The sequence below is a fragment of the Dryobates pubescens genome, chromosome Z (assembly GCF_014839835.1).
Source record: "Dryobates pubescens isolate bDryPub1 chromosome Z, bDryPub1.pri, whole genome shotgun sequence".
Classification (NCBI taxonomy): Eukaryota; Metazoa; Chordata; class Aves; order Piciformes; family Picidae; genus Dryobates; species Dryobates pubescens.
In genome coordinates, this window is record NC_071657.1 from 131820965 (window position 1) to 131845604 (window position 24640).

At 41.6% G+C, this 24640-nt stretch overlaps 1 protein-coding gene across 2 annotated transcripts in view; it reads right to left on the reverse strand.

Moving 5' to 3' along the window:
- The window catches only part of TMTC2 (transmembrane O-mannosyltransferase targeting cadherins 2), a 304368-nt gene that overhangs the window by 31490 nt on the left and 248238 nt on the right, over nucleotides 1–24640 (reverse strand). For both annotated transcript variants that reach the window (XM_054178580.1, XM_054178581.1), the window contains 2 exons: nucleotides 18258–18339; nucleotides 2398–2512 (listed from right to left, as the gene is read on the reverse strand). In XM_054178580.1, coding sequence (XP_054034555.1) covers nucleotides 2398–2512; nucleotides 18258–18339 — 197 coding nt within the window. The remainder of the gene's footprint in view (nucleotides 1–2397; nucleotides 2513–18257; nucleotides 18340–24640) is intronic.

Genomic DNA, 24640 nt, shown 5'->3' on the forward strand with positions numbered 1-24640 from the left:
CATTAATCTAAGTGATTGAAATTACTGAATTCTCTCTTCAGAGATATAATTCAGAAAGTGAAAAGGGAAGAGTCCCTAAAATAGCTCATACACATGTGGTAGGTAAAATTATTGTTCACCAGTGAGCCATCTGTCTTAGCTTCACAGAATCACAGAAGAGACCTCTAAGATCATCAAGTCCAACCAATCACCCAACCCTATCTAATCAACTAGATCATGGCACTAAGTGCCTCATCCAGGCTTTTCTTTTTCTGAGGGAGCTGGGATTGCTTAGTCTGGAGAAGAGGAGGCTCAGAGGAGACCTTATTGGTCTCTACAACTACCTGAAGGGAGGCTGTAGCCAGAAGGGAGTTGGTCTCTTCTCCCAGGCAATCAGCATCAGAACAAGAGGACATAGTCTCAAACTGTGCCAGGGGAAGTTTAAGCTCGAGGTGAGGAGAAAGTTCTTCACAGAGAGAGTTGTTAGCTGTTGGAATGTGCTGCCCAGGGAGGTGGTTGAGTCACTCTCCCTGCAGATGTTCAAGAAGGGATTGGATTTGGCACTTGGTGCCATGGTTTAGTAGTCATGAGGTCTTAGGTAACAGGTTGGATTTGATGATTTTTGAGGTCCTTTACAACCTTATTGATTCTATGATTCTATGATTCTTATACACCTCTAGGGACGCTGACCCCACCACCTTCCTATATAATCTACAAGCAGTGTTATTTCTCAAAGGATGTTTTGGGACTGGTTTCAAAATGCTGATACGACAAGAGGGAATGGTTTGAAGCTGAAGGAGACTAGGTTGAGACTAGATCTTAGGAAGAAGATCTTTAGTACAAGGGTGGTGAGACTCTGGAATAGGCTGCCCAGGGAGGCTGTGGATGCCTCCTCCCTGGGGGTATTCAAGGCGAGGTTAGATGAGGCCTTGAGCAGCTGAGTCTAGTTGAAAGACATGCCTGTCCATGGCGGGAAGTTGGAGTAGACAATGTCTAAGGTCCCTTCCAACCTAAGCCATTCTCTGATTCTATGATATAGAAGAAATCTTAATTTTGAAACATAGGTCACTTATCTGAAGCTCATTCTACCTTCTCTTTAACATAATTATTCCTTTCGTTTCATATTCTAAACATTCGAAGTACAAACAGACAAGGCAGGCATCCTCGTCAGAGAAGCTATCTCAACTCTTTTGTACTAATACAGTGTATTTTGTATTCCCCTTTTCCTGCATTTTCCAAGCACAGATACAATCTAAATGAAATCAAGTATCCTCATAGCTATTAAGCGGACAATAGGCAATAATTAGATAGTTATGCTAGAAATAACCATGGAGGATACCTATTACAGTAATGTGAGTTTAATGATAATGTTCAGGCAGCAGCTTAATGTTACTGAATATTCAGGTCTGACAGCTTTAAAAGGGAAAAGGAAAAAGAAGTCTAACATTTTATTCTATTCAGATAGGAGAACAAAATTAAATAGAAGACTACATTTTAAATCACAGCTTCTGATAATATCACTAAGTGCTCCTATGAGTCTCAAAGTCATCATTAGCCTGGGAATATTTAGATTTTTTAATTACCATAGTGTTCCCTACTGATATTAATACAAAATGTGATATTTTCAATATTCTTCAGCTATATTCAGATCAGAAATACGGGCTATTATTTTTACAAATCAAGTGAAAGGAAATCCTGCAGAAGGTGCTCCACAAAAGAAACACTTGCTCTTGGATGCAAATAAAAAAGGATGACCTGCTTGTGAACAACAGCAGTTTTAAAGGTAAGAAATTACAGAAATCATAAGAATTATGGAAGGTTAGAAGTACAGAACACAGAATACAGAATTAACCAGCTTGGAAAAGACCTTTGAGATCATCGAGTCCAACCTATCACCCAACACCCTCTAATCAACTAAACCATGGCACCAAGTGCTCCATCCATTCTCTTTTTAAACACTTCCAGTGATGGTGACTCCACCACCTCCCTAGGCAGCCCACTCCAATGGCCAATCACTCTTTCTGTGTAGAATTTCTTCCTAACATCCAGTCTGAACCTCCCCTGGCACAGGTTGAGACTATGTCCTCTTGTTCTGCCACAACTAAGATCAATGAAATGGAATGTATCCTCTTACCTTAGGGTCTTGTATTCTCCATGTTAATGCCAAACCTGTGGCATCTAACCAAATAAATTCCTGCTTTTCCTCATTATTTATCACTGTGCACATCACTGAAACTCAGACAAAGTGCTAAATCCTGCCAGTTTCACTCCAATTTTTAACATCTTACTAGCAATACTGAATTACTCCAAAGAATTCCTGGGCTTTAAAAAGAGCCTGACAAATGCACAGGCTGTAAAGATTTTTTAGCCTCCAAAAGAAGGGAGGAAATCAAGCGAGGTGGATGTAAAAGGACTAACCTGAGCATATGGGCTGCATTGAAAACAACATCAAATTCTGTGTTATCGAGTTCAGCTGCTTTTTTTGCCATCTCAGCTGCTTCTATCAGGCGGGATTCTTCCAGGAGGAACTGACCTGCAATGGAGTGCACAAACATGAGCTCACAGAAAACAACTGATAGATAATACTGCAGACTGCATATTTAGGGAGGTCTCTCAGATTCAGTGAGACTTAACATGCAGTAAACACAGAAAAAAAAACCCCAAGCAATACACATGACAGACTAACTGCAATATGTGCAGAACACATTTATGAACACTGGGAACAATACAGCAAAACAGCCCTCATGAAACAATATTCCTAATCTCCAAGCAGCCTGCCATTTAAGAACTTACCCTTCAAGCCTATACACTGACCTTCATTTCCTCAAAAGAAAGCAAAATAATAGAAAATAGCATCCACAAATTAAATGTTTCCATTTAAAATGTGTATCTCAAAATAACATTAAAAACTTGGTGTGTATATATATATTCACATTTCATCTTTACCATTATAAATGATACTTTGCTTTAAAATGATTATATATATGTATACCTTGATGGACTGCTATTTTCATAGAATCATAGAATGGCTTAGGTTGGAAGGGACCTTGGAGATCATCTACTCCAACCTCCTGGCCATGGGGAGGGATGCCTCTCAATTAGACTGGGCTTCTCAAGATCTCTTCCAACCTGTCTTTGAACACCTCGAGGAAGGAAGAACCCACAACTTCCCCAGGCTGCATTTTGCAGAGTCCCACTACCCTCATACTGAAGAACTTCTTCCTAAGCTCCAGCCCAGATCTACTCTCCCTCAGCTTAAAACTGTTCCGTCTTGTCCTATCACTAGCCACACTTAGGAAAAAGTCCCCTTCCAGCCTTCCTGTAGGATACCCTCAAGTACTGGAAAGCAGCTCTCAGGTCCCCCCAGAATCTTATCTTCTCCAGGCTGAACAACCCCAGCTCCCTCAGCCTATCCTCATAGCAGAGGTGTTCCAGCCCTTGGATCATTTTTGTGGCCCTCCTCTGGATGCGTTCTAACAGCTCTGTGTCCTTCTTATGATGGACAGAACTGGATACAGCATACAAGGTGTGGTCTCACAAGAGCAAAGGAGCAGAATCACCTCAACTGACCTGCTGGCCATACTCAATGCAGTCTTTCTGGGCTGCATGAGCCACTACCAACTCATGCTGAGCTTCTCATCAATCAATACAAGTCTAGTCTCTTTCTTCAGAGCTACTCTTAACCCACTCTGCACCCAGCCTGGATGTGTGCCTGTGACTAGCTTGACCTAGACACAGGACTTAGCACTTTGACTTGTTGAACCATGTGCGGCTGGCACTGGCCCATTTCTTCCATCCTGTCAAGGTCCTTCTGGATGGCATCCCTGCCCTCAAGTGAGTCCACTGCAGCACACAGCTTTTTTATCATGTATTTCAGTAACAGTATGATAAGCACAACAGGTAGCTCTTCACAAGTTTCATACATGATACTTGGCTTTCATGTAAATAGACAACAGCTAAAATCAAGTGACTGAATTTTTACAACTGACAGTTATCATAATCACCAATCCAAACTAAAACTGAACAGAAGAAATCACAGAATCACAGAAACATTCAGATTGGAAAAGACCCTAAGGATCACCAAGTCCAACCCACTAACCCTACTCTACAACCATATTCCCAAGCACCAAAACTAAATGACCTTTAAACACATCCAGGATTGGTGACTCAACCATGTCCCTGGGCAGCACCAATGCCTGACCACACTTGCTGTGAAAATCTCCTTCGTAATGTCCATTCTAAACCTACCCAGTCGCAGCTTGAGGCCATTCTTTCTTGTTCTATCACTAATTACCTGTGAGAAGAGTCCAGAACCAGCCTCTCCACTATGTCCTTTCAGGCAGTTGTAGACAGCAAAGAGGTCTCCTCTCAGCCTACTCTTTTCCAAACTAAACAGCCCCAGCTCCTTCAGTTGTTCCTCATAAGACTTATTTTCCAGGCCCTTCCCCAGATTCATTGCCCTCCTCTGCACTGGGTCCAGCACCTCCACATCTCTCCTGTACTGAGGTCCCCAAAACTGGACACAATACTCAAGGTGTGGCCGCACCAGAGCTGAGTACAAGGGGACAATCACTTCCCTGCTCCTGCTGGACACAGCATTTTTGATACAAGCCAGGATGCCACTGGCTTTCTTGGCCACCTGAGCACCTTGCTTGCTCATATTCAGCTCTTATGGATAAGAACCCCCAGGTCTCTTTCTGCCAGACAGCTTTCCTGCCACACTTCCCCAAGCCTGTAGTATTGCTTGGGGTTGTTGTGACCCAAGTGCAGGACCTGGCATTTGGCCTTGTTGAAGCTCATCTTATTAACATTGGCCATGAATCCAATCTATCCAAGCCCCTCTGTAGAGCCTCCCTACCCTCATGCAGATCATATATATAGCATTAAACAAACTGTAACTAAATAGGTACAGTACTTTCAAAACAAAACACATAACAACTAGTAGAACTCTATAAAAACGAGTTTTCCTTAGATGAAGAGAGCAAAGAAAGCACATTTTAGAAAGTACTCAAACCACTTTGTTCCATTTAATGATTTTTTCACACTCAATTTGTCAAATGGTTTCTTTTTTGATCAAGGACTTTTCAAAGGGTTTCAACCATCTAGACTCTGTGTCTATGTAACTTTATAGTTGGAAACCCTGTCTTGAAGTATGGTAGTTATATATTCCAGCAACCCATCTGTCATTTTTAACCTGATTTTGTAAAAGTAAGATCACTCAACCAAGAGTCCACCAAACCACTACTGGCCACAAATATCCTCAGAAGCTACATGCCATGAGCTGAAGATTTATGGTAAGGGATTTTCTTTTCCTTGTGTCCTTTCTTCATACATTTCCTGTTACTTACACGTTCTTTGTATGCTTATTCAGAAAATCCGCTTAACAATGCACACATTTGCAAAAGGAATTATATCAATAGAAAAAGTGATGAAAGGCAGCTTCCCAAGCCTTTCTGCTTTCTCTGCAGCCACACTTCAGCTTAGCAAGAGATGGAAGATTATTTACTCAAGCTGTATCTTTTCAGATTTGCAGAAATATTGTAAAACATTCAGGTGCTGTTACAGTTTTAAGATGGATCTCTAAATTTTCCAGAGAATTTGAGTATTAGGGATGGACAAAGAATGATGCAAGGTAAGTTCATCTTATTTCATTTTATTGCTGAACATGACACTGTATGGTCTGGCATATTCCTTTGGCCAACTCAGGCACCTGTGCAAGCTGTGCCCCCTCCCAATCACCTGCCCATTTCCAGCTTACTTGCTGGGGGGGCAGAGTGGGAAAAAGAGAAAGCCTTGACACTGTTCAGTAACAGCCCAAACTGGGCTGGTTTAGTCACAAACTAACAACAGCAGACATGTTGGAGGGAAGCGATGCTATCCAGAGGGACCTTGACAGGCTGGAGAGGTGGTCACAAGACAACCTCATGAAGTTCAACAAGACCAAGTGCAGGGTCCTGCATCTGGGTCGAGGAAATCCCAGGCACAAATCCAGGCTGGGCAGGGACTGGCTGGAAAGCAGCCCTGAGGAGAGAGACTTGGGGGTGTTGGTGGACAAGAAGCTCAACGTGAGATCTCAGTGTGCACCTGCAGCCTGGAAAGCCAATCAGATCCTGGGCTGCATCAAGAGAAGTGTGGCTAGCAGGTCGAGGGAGGTGATTCTCCCCCTCTGCTCAGCTCTGGTGAGACCCTACCTGGAGTACTGCCTCCAGTTCTGGAGCCCCTATTACAAGAGGGATATGGAGGTGCTGGAAGGCATCCAGAGAAGGGCTACGAGGATGATCAGAGGACTGGAGCACCTCTCCTACGATGACAGACTGAAGGAGTTGGGGCTGTTCAGTCTGGAGAAGAGAAGGCTCTGAGGTGACCTAATTGTGGCCTTCCAGTATCTGAAGGGGGCCTACAAGAAGGCTGGGGAGGGACTTTTCAGGATCTCAGGTAGTGATAGGACTAGGGAGAATGGAATGAAGCTGGAGGTGGGGAGATTCAGCCTGGAGGTGAGGAGGAAGTTCTTCCCCATGAGAATGGTGAAGCCCTGGAGTGGGTTGTCCAGGAAGGTGGTTGGGGCTCCATCCCTGGAGGTGTTTAAGACCAGGCTGGATGAGGCTCTGGCCAGCCTGATCTAGTGTGGGGTGTCCCTGCCCATGGGAGCGGGGTTGGAACTAGATGATCCTTGTGGTCCCTTCCAACCCTGACTGATACTATGATACTATGATAACAGAGGTAACTCTATGCCAGCCGGACCCAACTTTCAGCTGAGAATTGCTTTGCCAGGTTCTCCTAAAAGTCAGACGAATTTTATTCACACACCTACATTTGATTTAAAGCATCTCAGTAGAGATAATCATGTTCTGAAAACATTAGCTGCTGTTCCTTTTAATTGGATATACTGAATTCTTAGAAGAATGAACTGGACTGGCAGCTTACTGCACACTTCCTTCATTATAAAAAAGCAGACTTCTGAACTTTTCAGAAGGTCTGATCCACAAGGCCCTGGATCCAGGAGCCACTTGTGTGGGTCTGAATTTACATGCAAGATTTTAATCTCTGACAGGTAGCTGGCAAACGACATGATTTATGAGACACTGCCCAATAGCACATATGGAGCTTTCTTGTTACAGGTGTCACAAGCCCAGCTCTTGCCAATAGCATAAATTATGGTAATCTGATTGATTTTTGAGAACCAGTTTCGAGAAAATAGCTTTCCAGCAGCTCTGAATAACAGCTTTTCCTTCTTCAAAGGAATCACATCTCTCATTACTATTCTTCTAAAGCAGGAGTGGGAAATCCACAGCCCAGGTTCAAGCGTGACCTTCAACCACGTTGTTCTTTGCCTGCGACAATGTATTTTCCATCTTTCTTAGTAGACAGTAGAGAACTGAGTGTAAATGTGTCTAGGCAAGAGCTTTTAAAGACCTTTGACCGCTGAGACCAGACTCAATATTTCACTCTCAGTAATTTTTCTCTAAAGCACAATATCTAAAGATTAGAAATAACACCAAAGCTGACAAATTCTGTACCTAAAGCCTTGTTCAAATTTACTTCTTTCTTGCAAATTGTCAACAGTGGTTTTGAGTCTGACAAAATTTTGGAGGCAATATATGCAATCCACTAGAGAAGTTGAGATAAAAGCCTATGTGTCATTTAAATAACAATATTTTTACACTTTTTAGGAGCTGAAAAAAACAACCCCACAAACAACAAAACAAAGCACAAAAAAAAGGCCTTACTTTTGTCTTCTGTCTTCAAACAAATATTTATCCATAGAGATAAAAGCATACAGCTCTCCATCCAACATAACTGTCATTCTAGAATGATTATGAACATGGATGTGGATCTGGGCAACCTGATCTAATGGAGGATGTCCCTGTCCATGGCACGGAGGTTGGAACTAGATGATCTTTGGGGCTCCTTCCAACCCTGACAAATCTGTGATTCTGTGATTTGTAAAGCAGTTTGTTAAGACAAGCACCAACACATTGGAGGTTTTCAGGAGAAGACTTGATGGGGTGCTTGGTTCCATGGGTTAATTGTTTAGGTGGTGTTGGATTGGTTGATGGGTTGGACGCGATGATCTTAAAGGTCTCTTCCAACCTGGTTTATTCTATGTATTCTATGTATTGTACCACCAGTTAAAAATACATCTGAATACATATACATCTGAACTGGTAGTTCTGTTGCTTCATTGTAATATGAAAGGTATTAATTGGTTGGGCTATGCCTATGTGTAAGAGCCTTTTATGTTCAGAGCACAAAGGCATTAGTACCTTCCCCTAGAACAGGCTCAACTATTCCTACAGGCACTATGAGCTTTTCTTTTACTAGATAAAAGTGTAACTTTCACCAATCTCTCTCTTTTCTCACTGGCAAGCATTCAAAGGTATTTTATACTCCAACTGAGTAGGTTTCTGAAAGAGCTCATCTTGCTGCTGCTGCTTTTGAAAAGAAGCATTTTGAATGGTCTCAGGATGTTGTTGGCTCTGCACTTACTCAAACTTCAGTGACCTATGCTTGTGTCCTGATATCTTTAGTAATCCCAGCAAAACTGAGCAAACTGCCTTTTGAATAAGATGGAAAAACCCCTACTAATCTCACCATAATAGGGAGTAGTTAGGATTTGTTTCTTTTAATATAAATTTGTCACCAAGTCTTCTGCATCTTATCCTCTTCAAAAAAAGCTTTCTTGTTCCCTGGCATAACTTAAACAACTCCATTAACATGAAAATGGCTATATCAAGACCATTAGACTCAACTGAACAAATCTGTTTATAATAAACCCCACTAGAAGGTCCTTCAGCACATCTAACATTGAGGATTTGAAGCTGAGACTCTGTTAGTGCTTTAAAAGCATTTCAAGTTTCAACAGAAGCCAGAACAGGGATCAGGTTCTGGCTGATCCAATGCATTGTGTCTTGTCTTTGAAGCATAGAGTAAGGCTACAAGATCATGCCTTGAGACGTGAACTGTGCTGAACTACACTCTCACTGGCATGAACAGAACCACCACTGAAGTCACCATCAAAGCTGCTGTGGCAATGAAGAGCAGAAGAGCAGAGGGTTCAGAATGGAAAATTTCAACAGCATTCTGTGGAAGAAATGAGAGGAGAGACCTCATCCTTGAGTTGATTTCCAAAGCTTTTCAGGTGATGAATCAACGTTGCAAGACATCGAGTCAACAGACATGACCTAATGCAACTGCTTCCTTTAAGAGTTTCAAAACAGATTCATTGGCTGCGAATGAGCAGTTCCCAGAGCAAGGGAATGTTTGCTTAAAGATCCTGCTTTCCAGGCCTGTTTAGACAATTTCTTGTGTAGGATGTGACAGGGGAAGAGAACTTATATCAAGGTCACCTAGGTGGTAGCAGCATTCCATTTCTTATTTCTTTTGCTGCTCCTTATATTCTGTTGCATCTTTATCTAAAGCTCTTCTCTGGCTTTTTTGCTGGAAAGGCTTTTAAGGAGTTCAACCCCTCAATTAGAGAAGATTATTGCATGGAAATAAAATCTATAGAATGACTACATAAGCCAGTGGGTGCTGCAACAATAATATATACACTGGCTTTGAAAATTATTATTTTATTAGCTTTTTTTTCTTTGTCTGACAAACTTCTCTGCTGCAGTTGTGCTAAATATACCATTGGATGTCATCCAATGCATGACTAGAGATAAGAGAGAAAAAATTAAATTGCAACCCTTTGGGACATGATGACTGAACTTGTGACCACATCTGGATCACTGGAAGCCCTCACTGAAACAAAAGATTTATGATGAATACTTATAATGTGGAGGACCTCATGTTCTACAAATACTAAGGAAGATTCTGAGCTCTCTTGTCATTCCCCAGGCACCTGGTGATGTATAAGGTTTGGAAAAGTGAGAGGTTCTCCTCTCCCTCTGTTATCTGGTGAGGCTGCATCTGGAATATTGTGTCCAGTTCTGGGCACCTCAGTTCAAGAAGAACTGCAAAGAACTGCTTGAAAGAGTCCAGTGCAGAGTCACAAAGATGCTGAAGGGATCTTTCTTTATGAGGAAAGGCTGAGGGAGCTGGGGCTCTTTAGCTTGCAGAAGAAGAGCCTGAGGGGTGACCTCTGCTCAGTGATGTCCAGTGATATGACAAGGGGCAATGGGATGGGTGCAAGCTGGAGCAGAGGAAGTTCTGCCTAAACATAAGAAAATGCTTTTGAATTGTGAGGGTGACAGAGCCCTGAAAGGCTGCCCAGAGAGGTTGTGCAGTCTCCTTCTATGGACACATTCAAAACCTGCCTGGATGCACTCCCATGTGACCTATTCTAGGTGGTTCTGCTAGCTGGGGGTTGGACTAGATGATCCTTTGAGGTCCCTGCCAACTCCTAACGTCTTGTGATTCTGTGATTCAGTGATTCAGCTGCACTTTTGTAGGAGTTCCACGCTATTTCTTCAAAAATGCTCACAATGAGGTGGCACTCATAGATCAAAACACACAGTTATTAACAAAGAGGTCTCCAGGGTTGTTCATGCCACAGGATTTTTTCAGTTCCTGCAAAAACTTCAAATTATGGCAACATGAAAGACACACAAAGTCACATTCTCTCTGATCTGCAATTTCTATACCACATACCTAACACAGTCTAGTATGAATATATTGAGGAAGGAGAGTCAATCATGCATTTGGGATGTCAGAATTCTTAGATTAAAGGACAAACTCAAGAGAAGAGCCAGAAATGTGGAAATTTCACAGCATTTAGGGTCGGTGACCTAGCTTGTTTGGAAATACTCCATTGCATTCCACTTAAGTGATTTGTTCTAAAGGGAGTTTGGAATAAATAATTACTAGAGCGATTTGCAGTATCTTCTTTCAATGCTGTGTGCTAGCAACAGCCTAAAGAAAAACAAAAAGGACAATTTATATAGAATAGAATAAAACAGGTTGGAAAAGACCTTTGAGATCATTGTGTGCAACCTATCATCCAACACCCTCTAATCAACTAAACCATGGCACCAAGCACCCCATCCAGTCTCCTCCTAAACACCTCCAGCGATGGTGACTCCACCACCTCCCTGGGCAGCACATTCCAATGGCCAATCTCTCTCTCTCTGAAGAATTTCTTCCTAACATCAGCCTAAACCTCCCCTGGCACAGCTTGAGACTGTGTCCTCTTGTTCTGATGCTGGTTGCCTGGGAGAAAAGACCAACCCTGCCTACAACCTCCCTTCAGGTAGTTCAGGTAGTTGTAGACAGCAATAAGGTCTGCCATGAGCCTCCTCTTCTCCAGGCTAAGCAACCCCAGCTCCCTCAGCTTCTCCTCATAGGGCTTGTGCTCCAAACCCCTCACCAGCTTTGTTGCCCTTCTCTGGACACGTTACAGCAAGTCAACATCTTTCCTAAACTGAGGGGCCCAGAACTGGACACAGGACTCAAGGTGTGGCCTAACCAGTGCAGTATACAGGGGGAGAATGACCTCCCTGCTCCTGCTGGCCACACTGTTCCTTACACAGAATCACACAGAATCACTGAATCACCAAGGTTGGAAGAGACCTCAAAGATCATCAAGTCCAACCTGTCACCACAGACTTTGCACAGTCATCACTCACATGTGCCAAGGAAACTGCAAACAAAACTTCAGATTGGTATATGCTTCTTATATCCTTCTTAATACTTCAGCTTCTGATGTGTTTTTTCTTTTTTTCTCAGTTTCAGTCTGTCTCAATAGTAGCTGCAGATTTTCTTTAAGTTATTGGAGCAAATTCTGGCAGCAGAAAGGTTGAAAGCTCAATGAAAGCTTTCTGCAACCCAGTTAAATCTTCCTGGTTCGGATCTAGGAATAATATCTTCCTGATATTCACTGGTATTTTAGGAGGAGGTATAAGGCATAGTCCAAAATCAGGATCTTAATTTGATGGCACTGTATGCTCAATACAGAGAGACTCTTCCTCCAAAGAGTGTCATTTGAGTATCAGAAACTTGTTCTGTAGTTTCCCTTCAAAATCATTATATATTTAACATTAGAATTTCCAAAAGATTTTAAATGGCAAAACCCCCTTAATTTGCTGAAAGGCTCAGAAGTGCATATTGGGAAGGCTGGCAAAGAGACTTAGAGATGGATATACTACATCTGGTTGGCTTTGACCCTATCTCAACAAGGAATTTAATTTCTCAATACATAATCACCATGTAGCATCTGGTGTTCCCAATGGAGCAGATCCATGCACTCTGTTGTATTTATCATTTGGCATACACTGTATTTAGGTAACCTGTCAGTCAGAAACAGACAAGTAATTCAAAGGAATTATGGACTGTGAAGTAAGTTTTATTCATTTCACTGACAAAGATAAAAGCTGACCTTCCAATGGACTAGGGTGATATTTCTTCCCTGGCATAAAACTCTCCTGAAGAAATGAGTAAGACTTCATTACCAGGTCATGCTGGATATTTCTCTTTCTTTCTTCTCATCAATACAAGTTTGCCTTTTTATTTTTCATCATTAAATTGCTTCCTTCATGAGATTTTTTTTCCCCTTAAATATTTGTGAGAAAAATAAAGCTTTCCTGACATGCTCTTCAGGCAATGAAGTACACAAAGCCCCATCACTGTGAACTGTGTAACTACACAAGTATATTATTAATACATCACAACTAAGAAGAAAAGCAAAGGCACATCTGTAAACATATGTAAATTTTCACACTTCCTGGCATATGTAAGTGTATGACTTAGAGACTGAAACAAATGGTGCTTGAAAATCCATTTCTATCATATTTCAATGACATTTATTTTGAAGCTTAAACTGCAGAAGTTCCAATCCAGTTTTCAGACTGGGACTTAGGAGTGGCGAAGCAGTTATCTCTAGAGGCAAGACCAACACAAATTGTTCACAGACTCACGTGAAAATTTAGATATCAAAAGGGGCTAAAAGATCTGTGCTGAAACAATCATAGAATCATTCAGGTTGGAAAAGACCTTGGAGGTGTTTAAGAGAGGACGGGATGTGGCACTTAGTGCCATGGTTTAGTCATGAGGTCAGGTTGGACTTGATGATCTTTGAGGTCTCTTCCAACCTTGGTGATTCTGTGTGACCCTTGAGATCAACAGGTCCAACCATTAAGCCTACTCTACCAAGTTCACCACTAAACAATATTGCTAAGCCTCACATCTAAACCACCTTTAAACACAACCAGGGACGGTAACTCAATCACCTCCCTGGGCAGCTTGTTCCAATACCTGACCACTCTTTCAGTGAAAAATCTTTTTCCTCATGTCTGGCCTAAACCTACTCTGGTGCAGCTTGAGGCCATTCCCTCTTGCTCTACCATTAATTAACTGTGAGAAGAGACCAGGAAGAGAGTGAAACAAACAAACAAACAAAAACCCAGCAGTAACAAACTTCTGTGGAAAAACCCCAGATAATATGAGAAAAATATAGAAAAACAGTTCAAAAGTGAAAGATAATGGGGGGTAAAAATAGTTAGAATGCTTGGCAACACGTTAATTTGTTCTTTCAATTAGAGTACAGCTAATATGCTTCAGTTTCACCTAGTATGACAGCATCCTTTCCATTTTGTTTTATATCTGTAAGAGGGAATGCACTGGAAAAGGCAGATGATCAATGTGAATTGCCTAATTAAGTGAATGTATAATTAATGTAATGAGAATAATCCATTTTTATAATGAAAAAGGAATCGTTAAACAATTTAGAGTTATTAGAAACAATGTATTATTCAAAGGGAGCTGTTCTAAAAGGAGGTCTCAGAGGTGATTAATAAAACAAAGTTAATTTTAACATCCTGTTGGGCTCCAGACTTCCCCGTTCCAATTAAACCGTTGCAAATGTATGGGAGTAGGGACCTCTGAAAGCTCGCTCCTCCTTTCTCTTTCTTTCTTGCCTATGCCCTATCTCCACTATGCTGGAGAGAGACCACCACATGCAGTTTAAGAGACACAGTAGCAAACCCTGTTTTGAGCAAACAAGTAAAATGAAACCTGCCTTACTGGTAGCTTGGTTTGTTTCACCTTTAAACAGCAAATTACAAAGGATATAAGACAGTTTTGGAGGTAAAACATTAGCATGATTTGAATTTCACTGTAGATTTATCGGTTTGCTTGTTTGCTAGTTCACTTGGTTTTTTCAAATGAAAGCTTGTACAGAAAGCCTTCAACACCTTAATACTCCTTGAATACAGTGCATTCTACTAGCCTTCTCAATGAATAGCTATGAACAATTTATTTTTTGTTTCTTTTCAAACAGCCAAGCACTGACCTATTTCGCTGTTTGAAGTTCATCTCATCTCTGTGCATGGATAGATTTTATACAGAGTCTTTCTTCAGCTTCACCTAAGAGAGACTCCATGCAGGCAGACACAGAAGACTTCCAGAAGATTTTAATTCCTTTGTGTGGTGGTCAATACTCTATCCAAAACTAAAGAATCTCTGAGACATAATGGCATAGCTCTGACCTGGCTGAACATTCCCAATTTTGGCACATTTGCTACTAAATCTGACTTAGTAAAGTCATTAGATATCAAAACATTCTTAAAATGCTTATATGAAAATTGCTTTGGACTTGATTGGATTGTGGTTTCTCATATTGACACTTGGATTTATCCAACTTGACCACAGGCATTTAACTGAGGCATCTAGGTTAGAATGGGTCTGCTCTATGGTCAATAAAGACCACCTCAACTATGTCATCAAACTGTTGACCACAGAAGCCACCACAGTCCTGCAGGATCCAAAATGGCATATTCGACTTAAATGTTCAAAGTCAAGTGGGATGCAAGAGAGTCAATATTCTGAGACAATGTGGCTAAGGTATTTTGAGGAAAACTTCTTCCCAGAAGAGAGAAAGATCTAAATTAAAAAATAAGTAAGTATTGATTAAGATCAACTTCATTTAGTCAAAACAGTTCACTTTCATTCTTCTTTAAAAGCAAAGTATTAAAAATATCCAATTAAAGGCCTCAAACATTGTAGAAGGCATTCAAGACCAGTATCTAAAATCATCTTCTACAATGTTTTAGTTTACAGATTTGTAGTTGGTGCCACAATTAATGTTTTCATTGCCAGAGAATAAAAAAAAGAATAAATTAAACATTATCCTGGTGCTTCTGCACTCTTTCCTCTGCCATTTTTCTTCCTCCCTGACTCACATGTATTTTCCCTCTTTCATCTGCTAAGTGTTTCTGGTAGCATGTCATGAGTAACTTGTAGCAGACTACTCATAAGACTCACATCTGGAGCCCTCAGTACAGAAAGGACATGGACCTGATGGAGTGGGCCCAGAGGAGGCCCATGAAAATGATCAGGGGGTTGGAGCACCTCTGCTACAAGGACAGGCTGAGAGAGCTGGGGATGTTCATCTTGGAGAAGAGGAGGCTCTGGCGAGACCTAACAGCAGCCTTCCAGCACCTGAAGGGGGCCTACAAGATGACCTACAAGACTGCTTACAAATGCCTGTGATGATAGAACAAGGGGCAATGGCTGCAAACTGGAGAAGAGCAGATTTAGATTGGATGTTAGGAACAGGTTCTTTACTATGAGGGTGGTGGAACACTGGAACAGGTTGCCCAGGGAGGTGGTTGGGCCCCCATCACCGGAGATATTCAAAGTGAGGCTGGACAGGGCGCTGGGCAGCCTGATCTAGTTGAGGATGTCCCTGCTGACTGCAGAGGGGATTAGACTAGATGACCTTTGGAGCAGGACCATTCTATGATTCTATGATTCAAAAAACAGAGGTTTGCATCAGGCTCAGATGTTCATACAACTGACGGATAGTGAAAAAAAAAGGGAAAATATGGACAGGTGAGCAGCTGCCTGAATACCAGCCCAAGAGGGGACTGCCACCCTCTCTGGTCATTAGAATAAAAGCCACTTCCCCTTACATCCAATGAAGTGGCATCATGTCAGCAGCATGCAGGGATTTATACCTCTTGACTTTTTCCACTAGTTTTCCCTTCAGGCATCTCCAAGCATAATAAATTTGAGAAACACTGCTTTAAACCTAAATCCACTGACATCCAAACCCAACAACTTACCTATATAGAACTAATTACAAGACTGGCTAGTTCAGAGACATGTGCTGCGATGGTCTTACCCCAGAAGCAACCATGACACCACTGACCTCTCTCCAAATTATCATGTAATCAGAGGATTTGGTGCAGGATCACTTGATCACATGATTTCCACTAAAATAATTGAATTAAAGCACATTATAATAAAAATGCAAACCTCTTAAAAGCTACAGCATATTGACTTTTTTCCCTGATAAGTCAAAAAAAGAATATCTGCACCTCCTGGGAGCACAAAATGTAAGTGCATGCATCCATGTGAAAAGAATCTTCAGTTCATTTATTCCCGTTACTCCATCAGAACGCTATAGTGTCCCAGCTGACCACACATTTCATTTGTCTGTTTTGTGAGATATGTGTTTTTTTAGGGCTGATGCCAACTATTTCCATTCTGTTTCAACATCTTTATGCTGAGGGGAAAAAAAAAAGATCTCCAAGACTGACATGCAAAATAGGGATGTATTTCCCCATAGTTTAACTTTGCAAATAAGAGATAGACTGTACCTGTGACAAGGTACTGAAAGAAATTAATGAGATGCAGAGATAAGGATTAAAAGTATTCACTGGGGATTCCTGTGTAATACTTGGAATGCTTCTGTTCACACACACTACAGAATCCTGATCAATACAAGAAATAAGTGGAAGGGAAAAGGGAAAAGCAAGGAAAATTTGTTTAAAAATTTACAAAGTCCTGTGCTTGAAGTGACACATATGACAACCAGAAGTAAACTATATCTGAACAATGTGCTATTGTGGCCAAGAAGACCAACACCATTCTGGGGTGTATTAGAAGGGCTGTGGTTAGTAGGTCATGAGAGGTTCTCCTTCCCCTCTACTCTGCTCTGGTGAGGATGCATCTGGAAGATTGTTCCCCATTCTGGGCTCCTCAGTTCAAGAAGGACCTCAGGCAACTGCCTGAAAGAGTCCAATGCAGAGCCACAAAGATGATTAAGGGAGTGGAACATGTTCCTTATGAGGACAGGCTGAGGGAGCTTGGGCTCTTTACTTGGAGAAGAGGAGACTAAGGAGTGAACTCATTCATGTTTATAAACATGTAAAGGGTGAGTGCCAAGAGGATGGAGTCAGGCTCTGCTCGGTGATGCCCAATGACAGGACAAGGGGCAGTAAGTGGAAGTTGAGGCATAGGAAGTTCCATGGAAACATGAGGAAAATTTTTTTCCCTGTGAGGGTGACAGAACACTGGAACAGGCTGCCCAGGGGAGCAGCCCTCTCTGGAGATATTCAAAACCTGCCTGGATGCATTCCTGTGTGATTTGCTGTAGGTGATCTTGCTCTGTCAGGGAGGTTGGACTGCATGATCTTTCAAGATCCCTTCCAGCCCCTAACATTCTGTGATTCTGTGATGTCCTTCTCATAGCTACTTTGATTTAAACATGGATTAGCATCACTTAATTTGGTGAAACTCTCAGAGCTGAGAGAGAAAAAGGCCGAGACCTGTAACAAAACAGGAACAATCAGAACTTCACTTGCCCTACATTTTTCCTTAACTAAGATAAAATTTCTCACTTCTTTCTGTATATTCCAATTGGGACTACATAGCTTGCATTTCCAGATTTGTCTATTATCAGCGTTAAAATATAGTAATAATTAGTCCATAAAGTGAAATAATTTTGGTTCCCTGGGACTAATCACATCTGTAAATATTATTTGCACATCTAGCAAGACCAATCCAAAATAGCTTCAGATTAGCTGTGTGCTTTATGCATGTGTGGTTTAGTATGACAAAGACACAGCCCATTTGTCAAAACCTTTTGTAATACCTATCCATTTTAACCATGAAGATGCTGGGAAGGAAGTAAATGCTAGATCTATAAATCTTCAATGATAAGCAGACACTTTGATAGACAGAACTCATACACACTAAAGCGTAGCTTCTAGTTACCCACCCACCGGCAGCCAGTGAAGTTAGGCCAAAGCTGTTAATAATATTCCAGGCCATGAAATTCTGACACATGGCAATAGTCACCTTTTTCCTTTCCCAGAAAGGCAGCAATACTGAAATTTCTGTCTCAGGAGGAAAGTTATGCAAAATATGAAAATCTTCACCTCTCCCTCTGCAGTGATTAACAAGTTGAAACAGAGTTGAAGTTATACGTGGTAGATTAGTTTCTTTCCTTGTAAAGAAGACATTTTGCCAGTAGCACTTTTCAAATCCTTAATCACTTGGAGAGATTAACAGCAAGCCTGGAATATGTGTGGAAACCCTACCTATCTGCAACGTACCATAATGCATGTAGCAGTTTCCTTTGGTAGGATCCAGCTGAATAGCCTTCACGAAGTACTTTTCTGCCTCACTCTTGCGTCCCTTTAAAAAAACAAAGCGGGGAGGGGGGGAAAGGAGGAAACATTATTTTAACAGTGTGTCACCGTGGAGTGATCATGAACAGCTACCATTTCCAAATCCCAGGCATGAGAGAAAAACAACTACTACTATCACTAGATTTAATCTAAATAAATATGAGTGTAACAGTGTTAAGAGTAAATTTTGTGGTCAGCTACTTTATGCCGCAGATCTCCAAGCTGAGGAAGAAATGTGGCCAACATCACCAATGTCCAAGAAGTAAGGAAGTGGTAGAAATGTACTGCAAAAAATGCTTTGGATGAACATCAAGTACCATGCTACTTTTCTGGAAAGGCATCAGGAGAAGCATTATCCAGATCCAAGATAAAATCAGAAGGAAAGGTAGGAAGGAAAATCATCACAGGATGTTAAGGGTTGGAAGAGACCTCTGGAGAGCTTTGAATCCAATCCCCTGCCAGAACAGAGCCATAGAATCTAGCACAGTTCACACAGGAACACATCCAGACAGGTCTTGAATGTCTCCAGGGAAGGAGATTCCACAACCTCTCTGGGGAGCCTGTTCCAGCGCTCTGTGATCCTTACAGTAAAGAAGTTCTTCCTCGTGTTGAGGTGGAACTTCCTGTGCTGTAGTTTATATCCACTGCCATTTGTATTATCCCAGGGCACAAGTGAGAAGAGTCTGTCCCTTCCTTCCTGACATCCAGCCCTCATCTACTTATACATATTTATTAGATCCCACTTGGTCTTCTCCTCTCAAGACTAAACAGCCCCACGTCTCTCAGCCTTTCCTCATAAGGCAGTGCTACATCCTAGTAGCCCTCCGTTGGACTCTCTCAAGCAGATCCCTGTCCCTGTTGAACTGGAGAGCCCAGAACAATATTCCAGGTAGTGCCTCACTAGAGGGGAGAAAAAAATTAACAGAGATAATTTATAAAATTTAAAAAAAAAAACAACAAAAAAAGCTTTGTTTCTATGAAATCATAGAATCACAGAAAATTTTAACTTGGAAGGGACCCATAAAGGTCACAGAGTCCAAGTCCAACTCTGTGCTCCTCAGTGAGCTACCTAAAACTAAGCCATATGACTAAGAACATTTTCCAGACGCTACATAAACCCTAGGAGGCACGGTGCCCTGATCACTTAATTGCCTGGAAAGCCTGTGCCAGGGACTGACCACCCTTCTCAATGAAGAATCTTTTCCAGACTGAACTTCCCCTGATACAGCTTCATTCCATTTCCTTGTGTCCTAAATAACACTATATACACAGCCAACAGTAAAGTCACCACAAACAAAGGTACATAAACAGAAAATATTTTGGATTTTAATGTAGGAAATAAGATTTAATCAGAAATAATTTCTGTCAACCATAAAACATCACTGAAATAGAAAATGTAAATGTTAAAGACAAGGTTCAGTGGTATGAAAAAATGGTCAGCAACAAAAACCAAACTAAAGAAATCATAGTAAAAAGAAGAGACCTGTTCTAAACCACAGATTTTCTCATCACTGAAATCACTGAGCCACTAAAGCTGCATTAAGGTATACAAGTGCCAAAGCAGATCCATTACTGTTCATTACTCTTTTCATGAAGAAAACAGCGATACTGCCAAACACAAATCACCACCAGCTCTTCAGCGGGATACCTGTGACCTGTTTATCCCTACTCCCACAAAATTAGTTGCTGTGGTTTGTGTTATAAAATAGAGGGTGTCTGGAATAAAGAACAGGTAGGCTTAACCTCTATGGAAGAAAGGCATCACGGTCTGCAGCGCTCAAGGTTGCTTTGAGTGTTATTTCATTGATATCACTAAAGAGGCTTTCTCAAGTTTTTGTGGTCTGGAAACGGATATCCCATGCATCTTGCACTACCCCACAGCTTAACACAGGAATAATACCAGGGTCTGTTCATGATTACAGATGCTCCAGATTGTTAGTATTTTCCTCAAGGGCCTTAGATGCAATAAAAGAGAGAGAGAAAGAAGTTTTGCAGCACACTAACAATGATATCAAGACCACAATCCATCAAAACCAACACACAGGCTATATTTCATAGAATCATAGAACTGTTAGGGTTGGAAGAGACCTCAAGGATCATCTAGTTCCAGCCCCTCTCACACTAGATCAGGTTGCCACATCCAGCCTGGCCTTAAAAACCTCCAGGGATGAGGCTTCTACTACTAAACTGTGCAACCTGTTCCAGTGACTCAACACCCTCATGGGGACAAACTTCTTCCTAACATCCAATCTGAATCTACCCATTTCTAGTTTTGCTCCATTCCCCTCTAGTCCTATCACTACCTGACACCCTAAAAAGTCCCTCCACAGCTTTCTTGTAGCACCCTTCAGATACTGGAAGGCCACAATAAGGTCTCCTCAGAGCCTTCTCAGTCTGTCTTAATAGGAGAGGAGCTCCAGCCCTCTGATCATCCTAGTGGCCCTTCTCTGGACATGTTCCAGCACCTCCAGAGCCTTCCAGTAGTAGGGGCTCCAGAACTGGACACACTACTCCAGGTGGGGTCTCAGCAGAGAAGAGTAGAGGGGGAGAATCACCTCCCTCAAGCTGCTATTTCCAAGAGATCATCCTTGCAGAGATGCAAGCAGACTTAATACTTACAGTATTCCATTTTCACAAAACAAATGTTCATTGGAGAGAAGAGTTTAGCATTATTATTTAGTAAACTTTCTTTGGTAGAGCTGTACACCTTAAAACTATATCTACACAGCCTTCCACTTATCTGAAGGGGTCTACAAGAAGGCTGCAAAGGGACTGTTGACAAAGGCCTGGAGGGATAGGATGAGGGGCAATGGTTTGAAATTAGAGAAGAGTAGGATTAGATTTGATGCTAGGAACAAGTTTTTTACCATGAGGGCAGTGGAACACAGAAACATGTTATCCAGAGAGGTAGAGGAGGCTCCAGCCCCGGAGGTATTCAAGATCCGGCTCAACAAGGCCAAAAGAGCATGACCAGGAGGATGAGGGATATGATTCTCCCATTCTAGCCCATGGTGTTGAGATCCCACTTTGAGCACTGCATTTAGCACATGGGCCCTAATAGAAGAAGAATATGGACCTGTTGTGGGTCTACAAGAGGGCCATGAAGATGCTCACGGGGCTGGAGCAATTCTCCTATGAGGACAGGTTGAGAGTATTTGCGTTGTTCAGCCTGGAGAAGAGAAAGCTCTGGGGAGATCTTATAGGAGCCTTCCAGTACTTAAAGGGGCCTACAAGAAAACTGGAGATGGGCTTTTTACAAGGACATGAGGTAATGGCTTTAAACTGAAAGAAGGTAGATTTAGAAGCTCTTCACTGTGAGGATGGGGAAGCACTAAAACAGGTTGCTCAGAGAAATTGTGGTTCTATGTACCCCAGACTGCTTTTTCCTCATCTGCTAGCGCAGTAAAGACACATTTACAGAGAAAATGCCTTTTTATGCTTGGTTGGGGTTTTTTGGTGGTCTGTGGTTTGTGTGTGTATTTATTGTTTGTTTGTGGGGTTTTTTTGGTGGTTTATTTTTTTGGTTGTTTAGTTGTTTAATACAACCATAGTGGAGAATGCAAAGGGAAGACAAAAACAATCTCCAGCTGAAAATACAACATAAATTTGTGTCAGTATAAAATAATTATTCAAATTAAAGTAAGGGGTGGGGGAGAATATGATACTTAAACACTGAATTTTGCACGTTCAAATCCAAAGTTGGCATTTTTGGTGTGATAAAAGTTACCATGACATATGTAAGCTCAGCCTTGAGGCTTCAAAATGACAGGCACCAAGCATATGTATTGCTAATAGTGGCAGAATTAATAATATGCAGATTTTTACATCACAGCCTTTCTCAATAGGCTAACACCATTAGTTTTAACTGGTTGCACTGTCTCTGTGTCTGTGTCTAGAACACAAAAGGACGCTTCATTGTATACAATCACAAAATACGTAGCTTCTGCCTACACAACTATGACTGTAAGGCCACAAACATTTGTCAAACATGATTACTTTTTATTTACTGAGGTCACCAAAAACACACAACTGCTCTCCTCTCTGGCATTTCCCAAACAGCATATGGCACTCAAGTTCAGGCCAGTCAGGAGACCGTGTGTACATAATGATGATGGGTGCCAGCATACATAGCATCAAAGGAATGACTGTGCTATTCACAGGCTAGAATACTCACGAACAGATAAAGAGCAGAAAATTTTACATTATAATCTTACAGCTCTGTGGAGAACAACCTGGGAGTCCTGGTGGACCAGATTACCAAGAGCCAGCAATGTGCCCTCACAGCCAAGAAGGTCAATTATATCCTGGGGTGTATTAAGAAGAGTATAACCAGCAGATCTGACCCCTCTACTCTGCCCTGGTGAGGCCACATCTGGAGTACTCTGTTTAGTTCTGGGCTCCACAGTTTAAAAGAGACAAGGAACTACTGCAGAGTCCAGTGGAAGGATGGTTTGAGGTCTGGAGAATGTGTCTTACTAGGAAAGACTGAGAGACCTGGTTCTATTTAGCCTGGAGGAGACTAAAAGGAGATCTTATCAACACATAAATATCTAAAGGGTGGCTGTCAAGAGAATAGGGCCAGACACTTTTCAGTGGTCCCTAGTGATAGGACAATGGGCAACAGACAAAAACCTGAACACAGCAAGTTCCATCTGATCATATGAAAAACACTTTTTCCTTTGAGGGTGCCAGAGGACTGGAACAGGTTGACCAGAGCAGCTGTGGAGTTTCCTTCACTAAAGATATTCCAAACATGTCTGAATGCAATCCTGCGCACCCTGCCCTAGCAGAAACTGCTTTAGCAGAGGGTTTGGACTACATGATCTCCACAAGTCCCTTTCAACTCCTAACATGCTGCAATGCCACCCAAGAAATAAAATGATCTGACCACTGAAGATCAGCACAGCTCCAAAATTAGTTTGATTAGTTTGCTCCAATGCAAAAATGATTAGTTTGCTCCAAAAACTAATCATGCTCATGCTGACCATCACTTTCATATACGCACATCTTACATTAAAAACAAACAAATAAAACCCCCCAAACAATCCAAACCCTCATTTTATTGCAGAAGAACGCTTTGAGGAACCTCGCACCACACCATCTGAAAATGCCCATTCTGGAGCTGACTCTCTGCTTCTAAACCATCAACAACTCAGCATAGATTTGAAACACATTGCTTTAGTGTAAATGACATAAAAATCCAATCTCTTGACAGAATCAGGCTTTTTCCACAATTAAAATTAAGCACTCAGTAGCTTTTTTTCAACTATCAAATGTCTATCTTAACTATCAGAACAGAATGTACATCCTGTGTATTTAGATTAAGATGGCAATCCCTGTCATTATCCCTTCCCACTCTGTGTTTTCCCTTATGCTATGAAACATGTGGCATAATGGAGTAAAATTCTAAATTTTAAAGTAAAACCAAATAATTGTTTGAACAGCTGAAAAATATTGATTTGGGGCAGGAAGGCATTTTGTGTATTGACCTATACAAATGCAGGCATTGAATGCCCCTGGAAGCCTCCCAATTTCTAGCAGCAGGGTGTGCAGTTGTGTATGTACAATCACATGCTTTGGCAGTGTTACAAAGCCAGACATCTAAGCTCACAACTGCATGGGAGCAGACTTACTTAAAGAATAAAAAGCTTATTCATAAGGCTTTAACAGAAGGACTTGATGGCTCTGAGGATTACTAACAGGATACAAAATAACCTTTCACCTGTTGAGCACTAGTTCACATCCAGTCCAGGTCAGAAGTCAGTGAAAAAGTGCTATCCTACAGCTACTGGTTTGCTCAGGAGAAATGACTGGGTGGTCCTAGCCCAAGCCCTAATGGAGATCCTCTGACCAGACTCACTGGTACATTATGGCCTTTGAGTGTAGAGACCAAGTCAAAAGTCATAGAACAATAAATGACCATCTCATTGCACAAAATCCAAAGTGAAGATACTCTAATAAAGGATAAAGAGCAGGTTGAGAGCTTGTGTGTAAGGATTAAGGGGCAGACTAATGTGGGAGACACTGTTGTGGGTGTTTACTATAGGCCACCTCAGGATGAGTAAGCTGATAAGGCCTTCTACAGGCAGCTGGAAGTAGCCTCAAAATCACAAGCTCTGGCTGTCAAGAGGGCCTTCAATTACCCTAACATTTGCTGGGAAAACTACACAGCCAGACATGTGCTGTCCAGGAGGTTTCTCCACTGACAATTAACTTCTTGACACATGTGGCGATATTCCCCTTACTGGACCTTTCTCTACAGCTTAAAATGAGGACAAACTTTCAGTAGTTTCCCATTAATCAAGGAA